This window comes from Penicillium solitum, assembly GCF_028829755.1.
Source record: "Penicillium solitum strain IBT 25940 chromosome Unknown utg000005l_segment0_segment0, whole genome shotgun sequence".
Taxonomy (NCBI): domain Eukaryota; kingdom Fungi; phylum Ascomycota; class Eurotiomycetes; order Eurotiales; family Aspergillaceae; genus Penicillium; species Penicillium solitum.
In genome coordinates this window covers 511,479-530,785 of record NW_027072125.1, presented here as the reverse complement: position 1 = coordinate 530,785, position 19,307 = coordinate 511,479, and the positions used below count along the sequence as shown (strand labels likewise).

The 19,307-nt window shown below is 47.0% G+C and overlaps 9 protein-coding genes across 9 annotated transcripts; 6 read left to right on the top strand and 3 right to left on the bottom strand.

The window, feature by feature from the left end:
* Window positions 1–110: 110 nt before the first annotated feature.
* On the bottom strand, window positions 111–1,102 carry N7455_007796 (uncharacterized protein; the record flags this gene model as incomplete). The annotated part of the gene is made up of 3 exons (XM_040962409.2): window positions 111–349; window positions 405–479; window positions 532–1,102. The coding sequence occupies 3 exons, from the start codon at window positions 1,100–1,102 to the stop codon at window positions 111–113; spliced, it is 885 nt and encodes a 294-aa protein (XP_040807144.1).
* A 1,083-nt stretch (window positions 1,103–2,185) lies between these two features.
* N7455_007795 (S1 family peptidase) lies at window positions 2,186–3,067 on the bottom strand (the record flags this gene model as incomplete). The annotated part of the gene is made up of 1 exon (XM_040962413.2): window positions 2,186–3,067. The coding sequence occupies one exon, from the start codon at window positions 3,065–3,067 to the stop codon at window positions 2,186–2,188; it is 882 nt and encodes a 293-aa protein (XP_040807147.2).
* A 757-nt stretch (window positions 3,068–3,824) lies between these two features.
* On the top strand, window positions 3,825–4,955 carry N7455_007794 (uncharacterized protein; the record flags this gene model as incomplete). The annotated part of the gene is made up of 1 exon (XM_040962407.2): window positions 3,825–4,955. One exon carries the CDS (start codon window positions 3,825–3,827, stop codon window positions 4,953–4,955), a length of 1,131 nt encoding a protein of 376 aa, XP_040807149.2.
* Window positions 4,956–6,091: 1,136 nt separating this feature from the next.
* Window positions 6,092–7,509, top strand: N7455_007793 (uncharacterized protein; the record flags this gene model as incomplete). The annotated part of the gene is made up of 4 exons (XM_065605734.1): window positions 6,092–6,644; window positions 6,704–6,860; window positions 6,913–7,132; window positions 7,195–7,509. 4 exons carry the CDS (start codon window positions 6,092–6,094, stop codon window positions 7,486–7,488), a joined length of 1,224 nt encoding a protein of 407 aa, XP_065460683.1. The 3' UTR covers window positions 7,489–7,509.
* Window positions 7,510–8,427: 918 nt separating this feature from the next.
* N7455_007792 (uncharacterized protein) lies at window positions 8,428–8,796 on the top strand (the record flags this gene model as incomplete). Its single annotated transcript, XM_065605733.1, has 2 exons — window positions 8,428–8,659; window positions 8,690–8,796. 2 exons carry the CDS (start codon window positions 8,428–8,430, stop codon window positions 8,794–8,796), a joined length of 339 nt encoding a protein of 112 aa, XP_065460682.1.
* Window positions 8,797–10,643: 1,847 nt separating this feature from the next.
* N7455_007791 (uncharacterized protein) lies at window positions 10,644–13,456 on the top strand (the record flags this gene model as incomplete). Its single annotated transcript, XM_065605732.1, has 4 exons — window positions 10,644–10,751; window positions 10,826–11,977; window positions 12,030–12,786; window positions 12,837–13,456. The coding sequence occupies 4 exons, from the start codon at window positions 10,644–10,646 to the stop codon at window positions 13,454–13,456; spliced, it is 2,637 nt and encodes an 878-aa protein (XP_065460681.1).
* Window positions 13,457–14,025: 569 nt separating this feature from the next.
* Window positions 14,026–14,382, bottom strand: N7455_007790 (uncharacterized protein; the record flags this gene model as incomplete). The annotated part of the gene is made up of 1 exon (XM_040960224.2): window positions 14,026–14,382. One exon carries the CDS (start codon window positions 14,380–14,382, stop codon window positions 14,026–14,028), a length of 357 nt encoding a protein of 118 aa, XP_040809345.2.
* A 915-nt stretch (window positions 14,383–15,297) lies between these two features.
* Window positions 15,298–15,621, top strand: N7455_007789 (uncharacterized protein; the record flags this gene model as incomplete). Its single annotated transcript, XM_040960282.2, has 1 exon — window positions 15,298–15,621. One exon carries the CDS (start codon window positions 15,298–15,300, stop codon window positions 15,619–15,621), a length of 324 nt encoding a protein of 107 aa, XP_040809293.2.
* A 1,711-nt stretch (window positions 15,622–17,332) lies between these two features.
* Window positions 17,333–18,776, top strand: N7455_007788 (sterol homeostasis protein ARV1; the record flags this gene model as incomplete). The annotated part of the gene is made up of 3 exons (XM_040960249.2): window positions 17,333–17,521; window positions 17,578–17,631; window positions 17,688–18,776. The coding sequence occupies 3 exons, from the start codon at window positions 17,333–17,335 to the stop codon at window positions 18,774–18,776; spliced, it is 1,332 nt and encodes a 443-aa protein (XP_040809306.2).
* Window positions 18,777–19,307: the final 531 nt, after the last annotated feature.

The following is a 19,307-nucleotide window of genomic DNA, read 5'->3' as shown; positions in this document are numbered from 1 at the left end:
GAATAAGGTTAGTCTTGTGCAACGGCCAGTGTCGCCGAGTCTTGTTCTCGCATGTCTGGCTCTCTTTTGACTGCCTCTCATGACGATAATCTTGCTCCGGCGACAGCAACTTATGGGGGGGCGCTGTCGCTTGCGCCTCTGTACCGCGTCTCAGCCCGACACCAACCTTGTCCCGGATATTTGTCATTCCCAGTGAAACGAATAAGTTCACACTTTCTGGTTGGGGTATGATAGTTCACAGAAGCACAGTTTGCATTAGTGCCAGTAAAGTCTCTAGCGCAAGCCTCGATACACTCGGCGAATGACACATCATTGCGAGTTCCTCGGGGGGCCAAAAAGCCGTCAAATCCTGAGATCCTCGATTAGTCTGTAACCAACTCATCCCAGAATGAAGTTCGACTTACGAGCGTTGTTGCAACTCAGTTTCCAATCCAACTCATGCGCGGTGAAGGTGTCACCTGAATTTCCACCGTCGTAGCCTTGGATTTGTTAGTATGAATAATGGCGAGTACAGTTGGGTCATACACATACATTCAGGAATATCGCCAGAAGTTCCCCCACCATTTCCACCGTTATTGGCAGCTTGACAATCATCCAGATCCTGGGTGCATGTGTCACGAGCCGCGATGCATGTATCTCTGTCGGTCTCACATTGCGCAAGATCCGAGAGACATGCCGTGGCCGCGGCTTCAATCACGTCGTTATGCTGTCTGCAGTTATCCAGGTCCTGGGTCAACTGATTGATTTGAGCCGTTTGGTCCTTGCGGTAGGTTACGTATATGGCCCCATGGTGACCAGTAATGGAGGCGGATGGACCGTAAAAGAAGCAATATCCTTCCGACCAACTGCACTTAGCGTGGTCGACCCTCGCAGCACATTGGCGGGTACACTCATCCGGTGATGCCTGGACTGGAGGCAACCCAAGGTAGGCGCTTGACGAAGGTGACTTGTCGCAGTGATATTTCCTGTACAAGCCAGGCTCCACCTGGACCTCGGGTGGTGGATTGGAGGGCGGGTTACAGTATTGATTATAATCGTTCTGCTGAGCACTGGCAAGCGACATGAGCAGGCCAACACCTGCTATCATCGAGAGTCCCCTCATGGTAATCAGTTGCTGACTAGCATTAGCTTGACCCAAAGTGACGAATTGAGGATGAGAGGGAGTTGGGATACTCACCAAGTGTGAGGTCAATGATTGAAGAAAGTTTTGGATTGTAGATTGATTCGACACTTGAAGGGGGAGTGTTGTGCTATTTATGCCCAAGAAGGCCCACGGCTACACCTAGGTATGAGTCGGTCTATGCTCTCGACAAATAATCCTTGTTCTAATTTTGTTCTATTTTTTTTTCTTTCTTTTTTTTCAGCCTAAGATACCAGCTAGTATTTTCATTGTTATCAATGATGACCTCATAAGCAAGGTATTGATTCATCAATTTCAAGCAAAAGCAACATTCAATAAAACGCAGGCGAGAGTTGCATGCTTGGGGCAAGGACAGAATTGGACAAGGTCCAGTGAAAATTGTACCCATAGTCTTAAAAAGTTGAGATATAACATTGACGGCAATGTTCAAGCGGCATATAATATTTTGACGTAGTACAGAATGCAAGGGTGAAAGGTTATTTCATGCTATGTACCCCTGAGATTCAGCCAGCCAGATCCTTGGAATTCAGAGCTGAAGATGATCGTCCCGATGATCATTCAGTATTAGTGGGGACAACTGAACCCTGGGGCTGGATCCACTTATCTGCAAGAACATCACTACGTAGTACGTAGTGGTCCTTCTGGTAAGGATTGAAGGGGAATGGTCCAGAGTCCCTAACACAAGATCGCTAATTCATTTTGATTCCCCTTTAAATTAATTGCTTAGATATAGTGTATACAGAGTATACAGTGTATTATATAAAAAAAATACTTATAGTTGACCTTATCGAATGGGCTGTAGGGACTATATGGCGCGAAAATATATTTCAGGAAAAGGATAGCTCCCTAAACTAATGCATATCGTGTAACAACGATCCGACAAAACCAAAATGTAACGGCTACTTAAAAGTGTGACTAAATTTAAAACCAGAATAACACTAGATGAGGCATCCGCTCATTCACGATTTATTCACTTCTATATAAGTGTACCCGAAAAATAAATCTCCACCACTTCCCTATGTGTCATCCCTTCCTTGAGTAGTTTTATATCTGCTTCAGCTGATAGGGCGCCACAACAGCTCCTATCCAATCCAGATACCAAGAAACGCTTGTGTATGCATTGAAGTGGTTCGGTTGCGAGCAGATAACGTCACCAGCTGATACAACTCCCACCAATTTTTTCCTTCCATTCACATATTCCAGTGACCCGGAACCAGAATCTCCACCGCATGCCGCGCCTAGCGTCACGCGGTCCACAGCGCAGAAGAACCTGGCAATATCCAAACCAACGAAACTTCCTGGAAATCCTGAGCTAGAATCACGTCGTTGTTCACATTCCGGCCTCGGAATAACATCTGCCCTGACTTGTCGAAGATATTCACTGATATGAGTCTGGGAAAGTCCGAATGTGCCGGCACCGACAAGGGTCAGACGTGTATCATGCTCCCAGTTGGGCTGAACCGGTCCTGCATACGCAGGCACAGTAGCAGTATCCGCCAAGAATGGGTGATACTTGATGTCTTCTGTCAGCTCGATGACTCCGATATCAAAATCAGGTGTTGGCTGGGTGAGATATTCCTCAGTAATATGCAACTGGGCTGCCTCGTACAGTTTCCCCGTCTTGACCAACTGCCCATTTGAGCATTTGAGCAACTGGACCCTCATGTTTTGGGCATCGGCCTTGATACCAGGGTAGCTACTTGCATGTTGCTTCATACAGTGCGCAGCGGTGAGAATATGGCGGGGTGTGATGATGGTGCCGCCGCACTGGTAACTGGCACCGTACACTCCCTCAGCGCCATGATGTTCGATATGCACGGTGTATGGGTGTTCACCACAGTTGCTGCTCGTGCCCTGATATATAGCACATGCGCCATTGATGTAGGAAAGAGCGATAATATAAATGGTATAGTAAAACCAAGGCATTTGGAGAGAACCGTAAAAGAGCAATTGGTGCGGCTTGTGCTGATGAGGAAAGATTCTTCTTAAAGGAAATGTACATATAACGAAGGCAACTTGGGGTTTTAGAGATAGGTCAAAGATATAGTTAAAAAAGCATCGTGATGTAGATTAACGAATTACTCACCCCTTGTTGAGTGGCTTGTAAATGCAAGCTGAAGTCGGAATATGCATGCCGATAATATAAAATTCCAAGACATGAAATCGATCTCACAAGAGTCTGCAAGGGATAAAAAAAGAAAAAGAAGCCATTCCGAACCTGTGCCATGAATCAAATGAGATGTCATTGTTTATTATCGCAATTTGTTCTAAAAAGTATGTAACCTGACTTGTCTGCAAAACGAACTTCCAACCCAATCTTTTTCTGTCTACACTCTGAACTACCGACTATACCATGCGAATTCTAATAGTCCTTTTGAATCTTTCGTTTATAGTCTCGGCCCAATTATCCGTTGGCTCGTCCAGCTATGCTAAGAAATGCTTCAAATTCCATTCCAAAGAAGGACCCATTGGCTCTGCACAGAAGGCTACCTTTCAATGTGGTAGTTACCCGACTGAAGCGGACTTTACACCGGTTGCCAGTGCTCAAGATGCGGATTCCTGTGCTATCGCTTCTCTCGATGGCTGGGAAGGTGCAACTTGGAGTGAAATTTCCGGCACTGAGGTTCGATGCAATCTGTTCAAAAATTCGGTTGGAGTTGACAGAACGGATGCCAACGTTATGATGATATCGAGACCCATATCCGCTTCGCCCCGTGATTTGAAAGACTTTATTTGCTCTCCCGACAACCAAGCCCATGGTTCACCACCGCAAAAGTTTATCCCGCCAAATATAGCGATCACCTATCACTGTGACACGGTTCTTGAAGATGGCAATTGGTTTGTCGAGGAAGATGCTCACGATCCCGATTCTTGTGCCTTGGCTTGTAAGCGAAGAACCGATACTACAAGCGTAGAATGTTCTGGAAGCATTTGGGATGACGCTTTATCCCCTCCGTGTCGGACCGTCACGCAGTGCAGCGGCACAAGAAGTCGAGACGGCCCTTTATACATGAGCTACGAAGAGGCCGACATGAGTTTTGGTTCAACTACTCCTCCCGTGCCCGGCGGTGGTGACAGTTCCAACACTCCTCACGTCCCTGGCGGCGGTGGCAGTTCCAACACTCCTCACGTTCCTGGAGGTGGTGGCAGCTCCAACACTCCCCACGTTCCTGGAGGTGGTGGCAGTTCCAACACTCCTCACGTTCCTGGAGGTGATGGCAGTTCCAACACTCCCCACGTTCCTGGAGGTGGTGGCAGTTCCAATACTCCCCACGTTCCTGGAGGTGGTGGCAGCTCCAACACTCCCCACGTTCCTGGAGGTGGTGGCAGTTCCAACACTCCTCACGTTCCTGGAGGTGATGGCAGTTCCAACACTCCCCACGTTCCTGGAGGTGGTGGCAGTTCCAATACTCCCCACGTTCCTGGCGGTGATGGCAGTTCCAACACTCCCCACGTTCCTGGTGGAGATAGCAGCTCCAACACTCCTCACGTCCCTGGTGGTGGTGGCAGTTCCAACACTCCTCACGTTCCTGGCGGCGGTGGCAGCTCCAACCCTCCTCACGTTCCTGGCGGTGGTGGCAGTTCCAACACTCCTCACGTTCCTGGAGGTGGTGGCAGCTTCAATACTCCTCACGTTCCTGGAGGTGGTGGCAGTTCCAACACTCCCCACGTTCCTGGCGGCGGTGGCAGCTCCAACACTCCCCACGTTCCTGGAGGTGGTGGCAGTTCCAACACTCCTCACGTCCCTGGCGGTGGTGGCAGCTTCAATACTCCTTTTGTGTCTGGACGCGGCAGTACCCAAATTCCGATTTGAGTGTAAGGATTCAAATCAAGGACTTGCCGAGATAAGGAATTGAACATAGCTGGACTTTGACTCTTAAAGAGACATGTACCGCTGCTCATTATAGGGTAAATTCGAACGTAAGCTCTTCTTTCCCATTCATCAATGAACTTTCTCTTGAACGGAGGTTTATTTTGTCACAATCTTCATGATTGACTATATATGAGATTGAGATGATTGCAAGTGCTTCCACTTTTTTGACTTGGGAAAGTTGATCGCCTGGGGAAGTCACAAGGTTTCTTTAGTTTGTGTTTCTTCAAATAAAACTTGTCAGAACCTATTATACATATGTACTCTTTAGCAAGAAAGTAAATAGCTCCATCAATCTCACGACTACAATGCTGTCTCTGTAAGTCTTAAAATGTTTAGCTGAGTTGTTTCCTCCCCTCTGGGAAGTGAGGTGCGGTTCGTAATCTTACACAAGATGTTCTGGAAATTGCTTTTTGCTTCATGCTAAATTAGTGGCGGATGTTGGTTGGTCTTTAACGCTGTGCATACATTGTACTTTCAATATGTAACTTGAACTCTGCTTTATGTTACCATACAGAAATATGTTCACTTGCGGTATGCATATGTGCCAACAATCATCCTATCTAGGTACTTAGGTAACATAACTCTAAAGTAGCATTGAATATGTCAGGTGGATTATTATGCAGTAACAGTGTAACCTGAAGGTCAAATTGATCGACTGATCTGATCGGCATTGCACATTACAATGATTTACTAGTACTTGATCAGATGACAGGTATGAGCTAATGTTTACCAGGTCTTAAATTAAATGATCTCCTGCATCTCTTGCATGAATAATTGTGAAATAGATTATATATGCCCCCACTTGTGCGTCAATAATTTTCTGATGCAGATAATTAGGTAAATGTTTCAGCTTGGAATGAACTCTTAGCCAGCCAAGGAACACTGTATAGAAGTAAGAGATACGTCACACGAATGTGGGCAGCTTCCATGTTATCATGTCCGCCCCTTTCGAAAGTGTTCCAAGGTTCTATGGTATATAGATAAGGCATGGACCAAATGAAATGGCCCTTTTCCATAAATTCGCAATTATCTGTTTTCTATGGTATCAAACTAACAATCTGTGACCTTGGAACAAGATGCAACTGCCTTTGATCCTTAAGGGCTTGCCCCTACCAATCCTCCTCACTCTTGGACTTTCATTGGTTACCTCTATTAAAGCTCAAGGCTCGAGTCCATACGGTTCAGGTACCATTCCTGATATTCCTGGCGGCGGTGGCAGCTCCAACTCTCCTCACGTCCCTGGCGGTGGTGACAGTTCCAACACTCCTCACGTCCCTGGCGGTGGTGGCAGCTCCAACTCCCCTTACGTTCCTGGAGGTGGTGGTAGTTCCAACACTCCCCACGTTCCTGGAGGTGGTGGCAGTTCCAATACTACTCCTCACGTTCCTGGCGGTGATGGCAGTTCCAACACTCCCCACGTTCCTGGAGGTGGTGGCAGTTCCAATACTACTCCTCACGTTCCTGGCGGTGATGGCAGTTCCAACACTCCCCACGTTCCTGGAGGTGGTGGCAGTTCCAACACTCCCCACGTTCCTGGCGGGCTCGTTCGAACCTGTCCATTAACATCAGAGCGTCTGGTCGAGCCAATGACATATTTTACGGTTGTAGCGGATCCAAAATGCCCGAATGGTATATATCTATCACTCTATATGAGCAGTCCTTTCATCTTTGCTGACCTGTATTCATAGATAATGGCCATACTTTTTTGACAGATGATGGGGCTTATTACACCTTGCTTTGCTGCACGCACAACCCCAGCGGCACTGAAATTGACGGCTCGAGATCAGTAGTACCTAGCTTCAAGGACTGTGCTACAAAGTGCAGCTCAACCAGTGGCTGCCAGAGGTAAAATCTCTCCTTTAAACTCCCTGGCCTCATGCTTATACATCTCTTGTAGTTATGTTTTCTCCGCTCGAAGCAACAGAGATGACGCACTGGGAACTTGCAAGCTTTACAACGGAGGCGGGTTCCAAACTACAGAGTGTGGTGATGATACACATGACTACGCGTATATCACAGCTCCTCCCACGATACATTCGCCTGATACTGCCAGTACTGCCTGTGCTACAGAGTGTCCTTTGTCGGATGGACAGCAGTACAAGAGCAAGGGTGGAGAGGTATCTATCACATTCTAATCGACTGGGTACACTTCAGACTTAGCTTGCTAACTTTGGCAAAGGTTTTCCACATAGACTGCTCGAAGCGACATGGAACTCAAGTCATCCACGAAGAGATTCATGAAAACTTTCAGGACTGCATGGATGCCTGCTCTAGGTTTATCCCCTGCCACAGCGTGGATTACCACACGAACAGTAAGTACTGCTATTTCAGCAATCACCATGGTGAACCTGAAATTTTTGCATCGGGCTTCCAGAGCGCCCACTCTCTCGGATGCTCGGGAGCATGCGATGGCCAGACAGCACGCGGCAGTTGTGGATCGCAGCATCACTTGAGTGATATTGGTACTGCTTGAAAATTAGAAATTGATTATGATGATGAGTTAAGCGGGCAGGTGGATGACAGAAATTGGGCCTTGGTTTCCTGGAAGCTATTTTATTTAGGCAGGCTGGTTTGTTGACTTTTAAATGGGTTTCTTGTGTGACAGACTCTGGGCGGTAGCACGGTGGATTTTGTATCTTGCCTGGTGACACGAAGATGACTAAACCGGTTTGATTCCCAATATGTTACCTAGTTAAGCAAAGAGTCTCCGATCGATTACGCTCTGGTTTTCATTCGGCGAATATTTTTATCCAATTAGAAGGAACTGGATCTAGTATGGATCCATCAAGTACCTCATGAACCGGGCAAGTAGGTAGAAAAGGTCATGCAAATTCCTCCTTAGTTTGTAGTCCCCGAATGTCTTCAGAAAGTCGAAATGGCTTTAAGAGATAAACTAGATCTGGCCCTGCGCACCGCATTCACAGGGATTGTTACAATTGTCATTATAAGTCTACTGATCCCTTCGAATGCTACTTATACGCCCGAGACGACCTCCGTGCATCAAAATTTGAATTCATTTCAACAACGGGGTCTAATTTTTATTGAGACTTTCCCTCCTCTTTCCTATCATCTTACCGTCGGTAAGTACATACTGATACGACTGAATTGAGCATTACTAAATTGGAAAACTGGAAAGTGAACTGGATTTCAATACGTAGGGATGTTGCGCTCAGATTTCCATCTAGAATGTCGAGGCTCTTAGAGTCAGGCGATGTAGGCTCTAGATTGCCAGGATTCGAAGCGGTATGAACATTGATGGAACATGACAGTTCATTATCCCCTTTTACAAAAGGCCATATACAATCTAGCAAGGCAAGTTGGGATTTGAACCATGCACAGCCGCAATAATCATTCCGGATTACCTATCCGCAGGTGCAATAGGTAAAAAGGCTGGACTTTTGCATTTGTGTGAATGCAGAAGCGGATGAAGTTGTTTAAAGCTATCGAGAGGGTTGGCCGAGCGCTCCCCACTCAAGTGATCAACCACACCGACGAATTTGTTATCCGAAATTGGCCTATTGCCGTGAGCATCGAAACAAAGCGACAAGGTGAAGGACGCTTAGCAGCCGCAGAGTTGCAGTTAGGGACTGGGACATGGGACACTGAATGGAGTCCACTCGAGCGTCTTATCGCCCAATCCGGGGGTATGTTCGACTGACTGCCTTTCCTGCCAGCTATCGTCGTGCATGGCATCTTTGGGCTTTTGCAGCTACAACAAGGGAGGACAAAACTACACCGAACCTACACTGCTATGGTTGGAGCAAGGGTTTGGATCGAGTAGCAATCTTCTTGGGGTATACAAAACGATATGAGGCTTGCAACAAATAGACAAGTGACGTGTACTGGCCATGATTTTGGAAAAAAATACCTTGGGTGTTTCTGAAGGGTGACGATAAAGAACTTAGTTCCAAGAAATGGAGTTGAAGATACCCTGGTGTTAATATTATTTATCCTCAATCACTGATAGTTTTGCATTGCCCTAGATACCAGTCCATGGGCGCACTCTGCTCTATCCTTCTATCCTCCAACATGTATGCCGCCCTTATCCGTATACGGGTTGCGATTCTAGTTGTTCGGTATTGTCTCCGGCCAATATCCTTTCTAATTTACCGAAAATGAGCTTTTTGTGCAAGCCCTTTGGAACATGGAGTTTGTTGAGTTGTAGACTTGGTTCTAATGATCTGATACGATCCTCAATTAATAGTGGAGTATCGACGTCATTTATGTCTCTGCTTTTGAATTCAAGCTCGGTAAGGGCTGTTCTTTCAGGCTGTATATAGGATAAATCGGGATTGAATGTGACCGGCTTTCCTTAGTGGTTGCCTTCAATAATACGGTTTCTAATATCCTTAAAGAAGCCTTCGCGTCTTTTCTTCTTCGTGGCATCGAACAGCCGTTTTCGATGTGTCCTAGTAGGGGATTGAAGCCTGCGAAAATCCCGATAGCGCTCGCCCTTATACCCTTTTGCAAGTTGTAATGAACCCTATTTTTTTAGACGGGCGGTTCGGATCGAACTAGTAGCCTCCTTCAATCTCTTAGGCTTAGGGTCTACTTCAATACCCTTCCTATCTGCCGCATCCAGGTCATTTGGAGCCTTCGCGGTACTTATAAAAAGAGCCTTCATCCTTGAAACCGGGGAGAGCACTGGAGGCCTTTTCTAGCTTTTCTGCTTGTTTGCACTTCTAAGGCTGCGCCGGGTCTATTATTATCCCCTGTTCGTGGTCTTGTATCGGGCGCCTTAGAATACAGACATTCTTAAGGCTCTTTTTAAATTAAATCGGAGTGCTGAAACGATGCTCAGGAATATTAGTAAGACGCTAGATATCCCAAGGAGTTTTGATCCTTCCTTTTCATCTTATCTAGTATAGTCACATTCCCCCCTAAGGAGACAAATGGAAATATTCTTGAACACAGAAAAAACAGCCTCTCCCTTCAAAAATTACAGTGCTGTCAGGGTTCAAATGACACATTTGATCGACTCTCAAATAGGCAGTGATAGAAGCTAGACCTCGCCAAACGCGGGTTTGGGTTGGGTTTTCAATTTCCTTACCCGCCCATGGGCAACCCACCGCGGGTTTTGGCCTTGATGAACCCGCCCATGGGTTCTTGGCGGGTACCCGCGGGTTGCCCAAAATACCCAAAAACATGCATAAATCGTGGATAAACTTGATTAGTCATCTGGTGTAATTTTGGTCATTTATTTCTGTCACGCTTTTGAGTGGATATTACACTGAAACAATCAACGCCATCGACCTGGAAATATATATTCTCTACATGTAGATCACTGCCCCCATCGCCCTGCTTTACACATCTGAAAGGATTACAGGCCACATTGATGATTTTATGTAAATTCATCAATTGAGAATCTTTCGAGTGAGCTCAAAAATATTATCTTTAGTTCGATCATTTAAAATCAGTGATTTGGACCTTCTCAGTGTCCTCCCAAAGTCGTATTCATCTCCGGGCGGGTTGGGTTGGGTTGGGTTGGGTTTTGGGTACCCGCGGGTTTTACGCGACTCAGGAATAGATAGATCCAAACGCACGACGCGACTGGAACAAAATCCACAATCAAGTACTCAAGATGAAAAAAATCCCCATCTTCCAATACCAGTGGCCTTTTACTTCAGTATGGCGTCTTCTTCCTCATCATCGCGATCAATACATCGGCCTTTCAGTCCACTGCTCTCCATTGAGCCGTCATCTGACGGCTTCTTGGATTCTGACATTCAATCCTCTGTAAGAAAATGGTCCCTTCCACTAGCCTCTGAGTGTTGCGGCGCTACCTACATGTATACTAAGATGGACCGCAGCCTTTGACAGGACCCCGCAAAACCTACGACATAACTACTCGAAGACCTCCAGCGACACTCCGACGTGTGGGACCTCAGCACAGAAAGAAATGGATTGCGTACGAGTCGCATCTAGAGACAGAGTTTCTTGAATGGTGGAAGGAAACAGAGTACGGCCAAAAGCTGAACGGAGAAGGCCAATCCCAGATCAAATGGTCCACCGGATCGCGTCACGCTGATGTGTGGAAACACTTTGACCAGGTGGCTGATATTGATTCTGGGCGTCCTCGAGTCATCTGCCAGGCTTGTCTCACTGTGCTTGATCATCCACAGTATAAGGGGAATGGGACAAGCGCCATGAGTAGACACAAAAAGTCTAATACTTGTCGTAAAGGGAAGAAAAAGGGATTTAATCAGTCATTGATTTCGGATTCTTTGCAGAACCATTTCACGAGAGACTCACCCAGTGTCCACAGAGTGACAACATTTCAAATCGAGGAGCAGATATTGAAGACAATTACGTGTCTTCGTTTGCCTTTCCAGACGGTGGAGAACCCGGTGTTTCAGAGGCTACTCAGCCTTTTATATTCTGGTCCCGGAGAATTGGAACTCCCGTCAGCGAAGACCCTGCGGAGACGGCTCCGGGATGCAGTCAATTGCCAGCAAGAGTTACAGTTACAAGATCTGCCTGAAGATGCCAAGGTTTCCCTCGCTTTAGATTGTTGGACCAGTCCATTTCAGCAGGCATTCATGGCAATCACGGTTTATTTCATCGACAAAGATTGGAACTATAGGGAAATGCTCCTCGGCTTTGAGCCGTTGCACGGTCCTCATACAGGCAACAACCTTAGTGATGTTTTGCACCGGTTACTGGAGGAACGAAAACTTCTCGATCGTATTTTTAGCGTTACTACAGACAACGCTACCAACAACGACACCATGATACGCGCCTTGCAAGAGAGACTGCTCTCTATCGGAGCTATTAGCTCCAGGGAATCAATAGTCCGGGTTCCCTGCATGGCTCATGTGATCCAGCTTTGCCTGAAACAGCTACTAGGACATATCAGGGCAGCACCTAAGAATAAAGAAGTCAGAGCCTTTTGGTCCGACACCCAAGCGCACGGGTTGAAGGATTCGATCAATTATGGAGACGTGGCTCATACACTGACAAAGGTGAGCCAAGATATTCACTTTTTCAATAGACTCAGAGCACTGACAGCATTAGATTCGATCCTTTGCGATCTTTGTCAACGCAAGCCCACAACGGCGTGATGCTTTTTTATGCCTCCAATCAGGTGGTACTCGGCTTTTTCCGTTACATGACGTTCAGACACGCTGGAATTCAACTTTTTTGATGCTTCGCCGAGCACGCCGGCTGAGAAATGTAATCGACAAATACTGCTGTGATCATGAATACTCGCAGCTCAAGGTTACCGACGTTGAATGGAGGCAAATTGACTACCTCGTTCATTTGACCAAACCGTTTTTTCAGTTCACCATGGCTCTGATGAAGACCAGAGACGTCACAATCCATAGTGTGTTCCTTGTGTATAGGAAACTACTGGAGCATATCGAACGGTCGAATCGAAGATTGAAGAGAAAGACAACACCCTGGAAGAAAGACATGTATGGCGCGTTGCTTGTGGCGAGGCAGAAGCTGAAAGAGTACTACGAAAAAACCTACCGCGACCACGGTTTTCTCTATGGCACTGGAACATTACTTGCCCCTCAGTATAAACTGAGTGCTTTTGATGATCGAGAGTACTCAACTTGCCATGAAGATACGTCAAAAAGGTACTGTGAATATTTGAGAGCATCTTTCACACAGTATCAGCAGCAGAACCCCGAGTTGCTATTCCGTACGGTCCAGCGATCTTCCAATTCGCATAGCACAGAGCTTGATCGGCTACTCGAGCCACCTGGTGCATCGATTTTCCATGAAGGAGTAGAGTATGACGAAGTGGACCAGTATCTTCGCGAAGGCACGAGCAATCAGTACAACACACTGGAACAACTGACTGACCTCGAATAGCCAATGTCCCTGTGTCGCCGCGACTTTATTGGAAAGAACACGAGCGCGAATTCCCAGTGCTGTCTCGGCTCGCACGAGACTTGCTTTCAGTCCCTGCCACCGGCGCGGGTGTAGAAAGGCTCTTCAATAGCGCACGAGACATTTGTCATTATCGCCGAGGGTCTCTTCACGAAGGGACCATTCAAGACTTGATGATGTACATGTGCTCAGAAAAGCTCACACTAGAGGGACAGCAATTGATTCGTCTGGAGAAACCGTTGGAGAGCGAGAGCCAAGAGGCACTTGAAGAGGATGAAGCGTTGAAGGCAATCGAAGAGGATGCAGAGCCGATCAGCGACAATGAGGAGATTGAAGAGAGCGAGAATCTCGAGGGTAACTCTGAGCCAGAGGAGACATACCAAGTGCAGTGTACGGTGGTAGAGACCGGCCGGAGCTCTATACACAGACATATTCACGAACCTGAACAACAAGAAGAGAGTATGGAGGAAGACGTGGTTGATTACGACGAAGCAGATTTACTTCCGCCTCCAATCATGCAATTGAGTGATAGAAGCCAGAAGAGATCTTCTGGTCGGGTAACAATGCCCTCCAGCAGACTGCGAGGTTACGAGGTATACTAGTCTTTATAATTATCCAATTTGATTTTTTCAAGCCCTTCATGTTCCTTTCCAAATATTCACAGCTAGAAGCTAGTAGTTACGCCATCGAAACAATTAGATAATCGAAAATTACTGCATAACTTAGTGTAAAATGATCAGTCAGCTTTTTTTGCTTTTTTGGGTAATCGCGGGTACCCATTTGGGTCTTGGGTTGGGTTTCGCGGATGACAACCCGCCCACGGGTTTGCTGACTAAGACCCAACCCGGCCCATGGGCTGGGTTTTCGCGGGCGGGTTTGGGCGGTGGGCGGGTATTGGCGAGGCCTAATAGAAGCTGTTGGAGGTGGTCACGTGACCACTCACATGTTTGCTCCCAGTACTTCTAGTCTCACCTTTGTAGACAGTTCTTTTTTTCTCTCTCTAGCGCACAATACAGAGATTTTCCAGTCCACTACTTTTAGTCGTACTGTCTCCTGTCTAACAGAAGCAACTGTTCTCCATCCAAGAGCTCTGATAAGCTTTTATACCCGACGACCTTCCTTATAAGCCCAGGAATCCCCGAGAATCAAGACTTCAATCAGGTATTCAATCTCAAATGGCCAAAGGGGTAGGAACCGGTACATCAGTAGAGGTGCTGATGGAAGAAGTCTGGGAGTTCCCAGAATCGATCGAGTCTTCGGCAGCAGCCTCCACCGGTGAACAATCTGGACGGTTACAAGTGGCAACAATGATACATCTGCAATCTCGCTCGCAGAAGGCGCTGCCGTGGACAAAATATGTTGAGCAGTAGGCGCCATGATGCTGGCAAAAGAAGGCATTGGCCGGGGTCGAACAGTTCAGACGATAAATCCAATCCTTCTTCGGACCGCTGTTGAGCCCTTCATCTCGGGGATCATCGGTAATAGGAATTGCCAAGGCCCTCACTGTGAGAAGCAATACGACTGACATGAGGCCGATCTCCATATGCACGAGGTATAAGTCAAAAAAAAGTAAAAGATATAAAAGTTCCTAGCATAAGGGAGACGAACCTGAGCCTTCATCTTGACTAACAGTGCGTCACGGTTGAAAGTATGTTTCGTAAAATGGATGTATAGACAAACTTGAACTTCCAGGTGTTCCGTTAGAAAGGCTCCGCCTTTTTATATCATTTCTCATAGCTAGTCCACAGCACCACGACAGATACAGCCTATCGCGGATCGGCGCAATGTCTTGTCCAGTATGCCTTTTTTTTAAAAAACAACCAAGCCAAATTTCTTTAGCACAGCTGACCATTAAAATCCCGCATACCAAGTATATTGCTACCTAAAAAGCCCGTCCATGTGGAGCTTTTTCTTTAGGGACAAAGGCACCCCCGTAAGGTCAGGTTGAATGTAACAGTACTTTGAGTAGTCAAATATGCGGCAACTCACGGCCGAGTCGCATATGGTAGCATTGCATTTTAGGGGCGCTAGCGCAGAGTCGAGAAATCTCATTTTAATCCTTGCTCTGTGTCAATGATAAGTGGACTGTTTACACACCTACAGAGATAACAGTACAAAGGACTTCGAGCTCGGGAGGCAATCACATTTCCACCTTTAAAACAAAGTTCCTCTCCGTTTTCCTTTGGTGATATCCAGTCCCACAAAACATTACATCCCGGATATCCCATTCCAGCCACACACGTCTTTCAAGTATCTCGCTACGTCAATCTTTACAGCCGTCGAGCTATCGTCCATTATGAGATATCAGACCCCCTGGCACCCCGAACATAAAGTCCCTATCGTGGATGGGAGATATCAGGATCCCAGAACGGGTGAAATCCGGCAAAACACCCGGACAGATACATTTCTTGGTCCTCCTTTTGTGCACGTTATATGGCTCAACATGCATGGGAATTCCACGTTTCGAGGTATCGGAGCTACGTTCGCCGCTTCAATCGACGATGTGTTCGTCGGCATTGCCGATCATGTGAGAGGAAACGTTTACAGCATTACCAGTATGAACGCAACCTTATACTCGGTGACCGTTGTTTGTTCGACCGAGAAGTCGGATGTCGAGATTGGGGGTGTAATTCAAGACCTGCAGCAGCATTTGAACAAGGATGTAGTGATTCTAGAGGAGGAACTAGCAGCCTTGCAAGCATGGAAAGAATCCAATGGATTCATTGAGAATGCGTTGCCAGAAGAGAGCGAGGGGCCTAATGCTTAATCTTGCGAAGAGGCGCAAATATAGTGGGCTCCGTCAACTTAACTGGGGGTATCTTTGCGTGTGATAGATGCTGAAAACGCCGAATACCTCTATCTTCTTTGCTGATCTACTCTCATGAAATTAGTAAACCGCAAGAAGTGCTGAATAGATCAGAAGAGTTGCTCCAGTAATAGCAGTCGTTATAATAGCCATTACCGACCGATGCCCACCTTGAGATGTATAGACGTTGATGAAAGTGGTTAGCATCTGGGAAGTAGTATATAGACGTAGGGATGTAATTTAGGTTTAGATTTAGATATAGCTTCTCATACCTCCCAGTTGTGATTTTCTCATTTCCAAAAATACTTTGTTAACCAGCCACATAAGAGTTGCACTTCCATGTACATGTATGTATCTTGATCACATCGTTCAATTATAGAAACATAAATTAATATGAAGGGCTTAAATCGCATAGCTTTCACCTCTAAATCTATTAGAAGTGCATAGTAAACGGCGTATGAATTGCCTGTTCGGGTTAGTTTTGTCTCTTTGAGTTTAGCGCCCTAATGCGCTGTTCGGAGACTAAAGAAGCAAGTCTTTCCAAAGCGATGGGCTAGGTACCCCCTCCTGCATGACTCGTTATTTCCAATAAACAGGTCAGAATGCGTCGCTTTGGCCTCTGTTGGCTATCTACAGCAAATAGCTTAGCTCTCGGACATCACACCCGAAGCACCGCAGGGCTTCCCTCTAAGACATTACACCGGAGCACCGCAGGGCTTAGCACAGGGGTTCATAGGAAAAGCATCGTATGTTGCCAATTTCATAGGATCTATTAGATAGTTACTAACAATGCACTTATCAGTTCGCGACCTTTTGTATAGGGATGAAATGCACGCGAGCTAATTCGTGGGACCACGACGGCACAAGTGATATGTCGAATACCAAGGCCGAGTTCACCCGTGAATTCGGGGTAACTAGACTGCGACGCCTACCAAAGTGGAGACACTTTTAGCGTCGCCAAGCAAAAATGCCTTATTTACAAGGCGCGGACTGGGGGGGAAGAAAGGAGCAGGAGAGCTAGAAAGTTGAAGGGGCGATAGGGAGGATTTCATAGAACCACGCACGGCAACGTATAGGGCCATATAAAGCTAGACCGAAAATCCCAGCGCTAGGCCTAATAACGTAATTTGCGGAAATAATTTCAACCATCCGATATGGTGTAGTGGCTAACATCGCCGTCTCTCACACGGCAGCCGGGGGTTCGATTCCCCCTATCGGAGTTATTTTTATTTTCTAATATTCATATACGAAATATCCGACTGCTTATACGGCCTTGCAATGTCTTTTTGGATGTTCTTTTGTTTTTTTTTAATTTAACTGTTTTTTAGGTGCATACGAAAACTGTGAAAGAAAAAAAAACATACTTTGCAAGAGGCTTACTTTTCTATGTATATATGAATAACTATTGATGTATGAGTGAGATAGCCCGACATTTTTACTTTTTACCTGTGTTCGATTCCCTCCTAAATTGTGACAGATTGTCTAGAGAAATGTTAACGATGGTGGGTTGAGAACCCCCTATCCTCTACACTTCACTTCCTGCTGCAACGACTCTTTCCCTTTGGGGTACTCCGTATATCCTCCAACTTTACGTTCACCGCCTTTGATATCGCGATAGGGGAGCTACAATCTTGACCCTGGGACATCCCGAAAGATCTATGGATGCGACACAATGCCTATTTGCATTGAGTGCTCCTATCCGGTCTCTCACCTGTACAGCGCCTACAGTCGTGCCGATGACCGGTCCCAAGGCAAGGGTGTGCGCCTGACGCAATGCCCCCGCTGCCAACGGTTTGCCGACAAATACGTTGAATATGACTTTGTCGTGCTCTTCATTGACTTAGTGCTCATTAAGCCCCAGGTAAGTATTGTGCATGGTCTCCAGGGACGCGACCTGACTGACATATCTTGAAACAGGTATACCGACACCTCCTCTTCAATCGGCTAGGACGCGACGACAACCAGTTCGATGTAAGTATACAGTCTTAAACAATCGCGAGCCACTTGCTGATAATGTGGCCTTGTAGCGGTCTATAATTCGCCTTGGGGTTCTTCTGCTTCTCTTCGACGTCTACCTGACTTGGGCACGCATCGAGAAGGATCCATCCCTCGCAACAACCTTCCTATCACGCGCCCCTATCATTGTCCAATACCTCTTCTTCCTAAGCTTAAATGCAGCTGCAACCCTCGCGCACCACCTTACCGTGCGCCTTCTGGTCTCAATCCTGGTACCAAAGTCGCGCCGATACAGCGGTCCAGACAGCGGCAGCAATGCCAACGCCAATCCTAGCACAAAATCTACAGGAGATGCCACTCCCTTCCCCTCCGGTCCCCCAACACCAACATTGCATTCCTCGCCATCCGGAGTGCCAACAATCCCACACGCTCAGAACCCCGCCAACTCCCCCGCAACCCTTTTAAGTCCAACCCATAGCGAGGCCACCCCTCCAACCGACCTATCCCCACCACCGCAAGGCCCATCAATGGGACCACCACCCCGGCCCGCGCCACCTCTACGCCGGACATCAACAGCTCCGCTGCAGAACATCCAGCCCCTACCCCCTCCAACCGCCGCAAGCCCAGCAGCGATCAGCACCGCCCTGCTAGTCAGCAGCTGCGCCAAGCTCTTCCCCATCCTGCTAGTAATCTGGGGCTCTGACGGCAACGGCAGCCTCTCCGACGTCGCAGAGCACAGCCAGACAGCAGCACAGATCTTGCCCTCGACGCAGGCGGCAACAATGCCGAGCGCGGTGCATCAGAGTCTGTTGGCTACAGCCACGAAAACCTCTTCCCTCCTCTCTGCGAAAGCGGCCATATCATCTTCGCCGTTGACTTCGGCGCCTTCTTCTTCTTTCCTGGAATCGTGGCTTGCTACCGCGACTTCTATGCTTCGGACTTCTACGCCGACTAGTTATCTGACGGGACTTTTTGATATACTTGCTTCGTTGCTTTCTCTCGGTGTCGTTGATACGCACCTGGTGCTTCTGAGTAATATCGAGGCCTTGTATATCTTACTTGGTTGTGGGTATCTGCGTGCCGTTGCCGTTGCCGTTGCGGGTCAAATCGCCCGGTGGGCGGTGCAGAGGGTGATTCTTGGTGCTGTGGGAGTTGGTTAATGGAGTTATTCGGATGAATACTTAGGTTCCTGATATAAAAAATAATCCAACTTGTCCTTATTAGCGTGCATGTTCCTCAAATATATACATCACTAGATCTAGGTCTTCTACAAAGCAGAGATCCATTGGTCAAAATCCCCAATCAGTGCATAGACGTAGCCGTACGGAGTACTGGACTACATATGTATGTAGTAAAAGCGACCGAAAAGGATATAGATGCTTTCCATACAAAAGGAAACCGAGTAACTACTAAACAAAAATCAAATCAAATCGAAAACATACAAATAAATCGCTGCCAAGAAAGGGCCATCTAGAGGAAAAGCTATACAAAAACATAAAGCAGCTGCGAACCGGCACAAGTTCGCAATGCAGGCCAATTTCACAGGTAGGCCGCTACCAAGCCTAAGCAGGGAGCAAGAAAAGCAGTTCTCATTCCCATCTAACCCGCGGGATAGGATAAACTTGACTTCATCTTATACTACCCTGTGACAGGATAGGGTGAGACAATTGGCACAACCGACAATCTCGCGA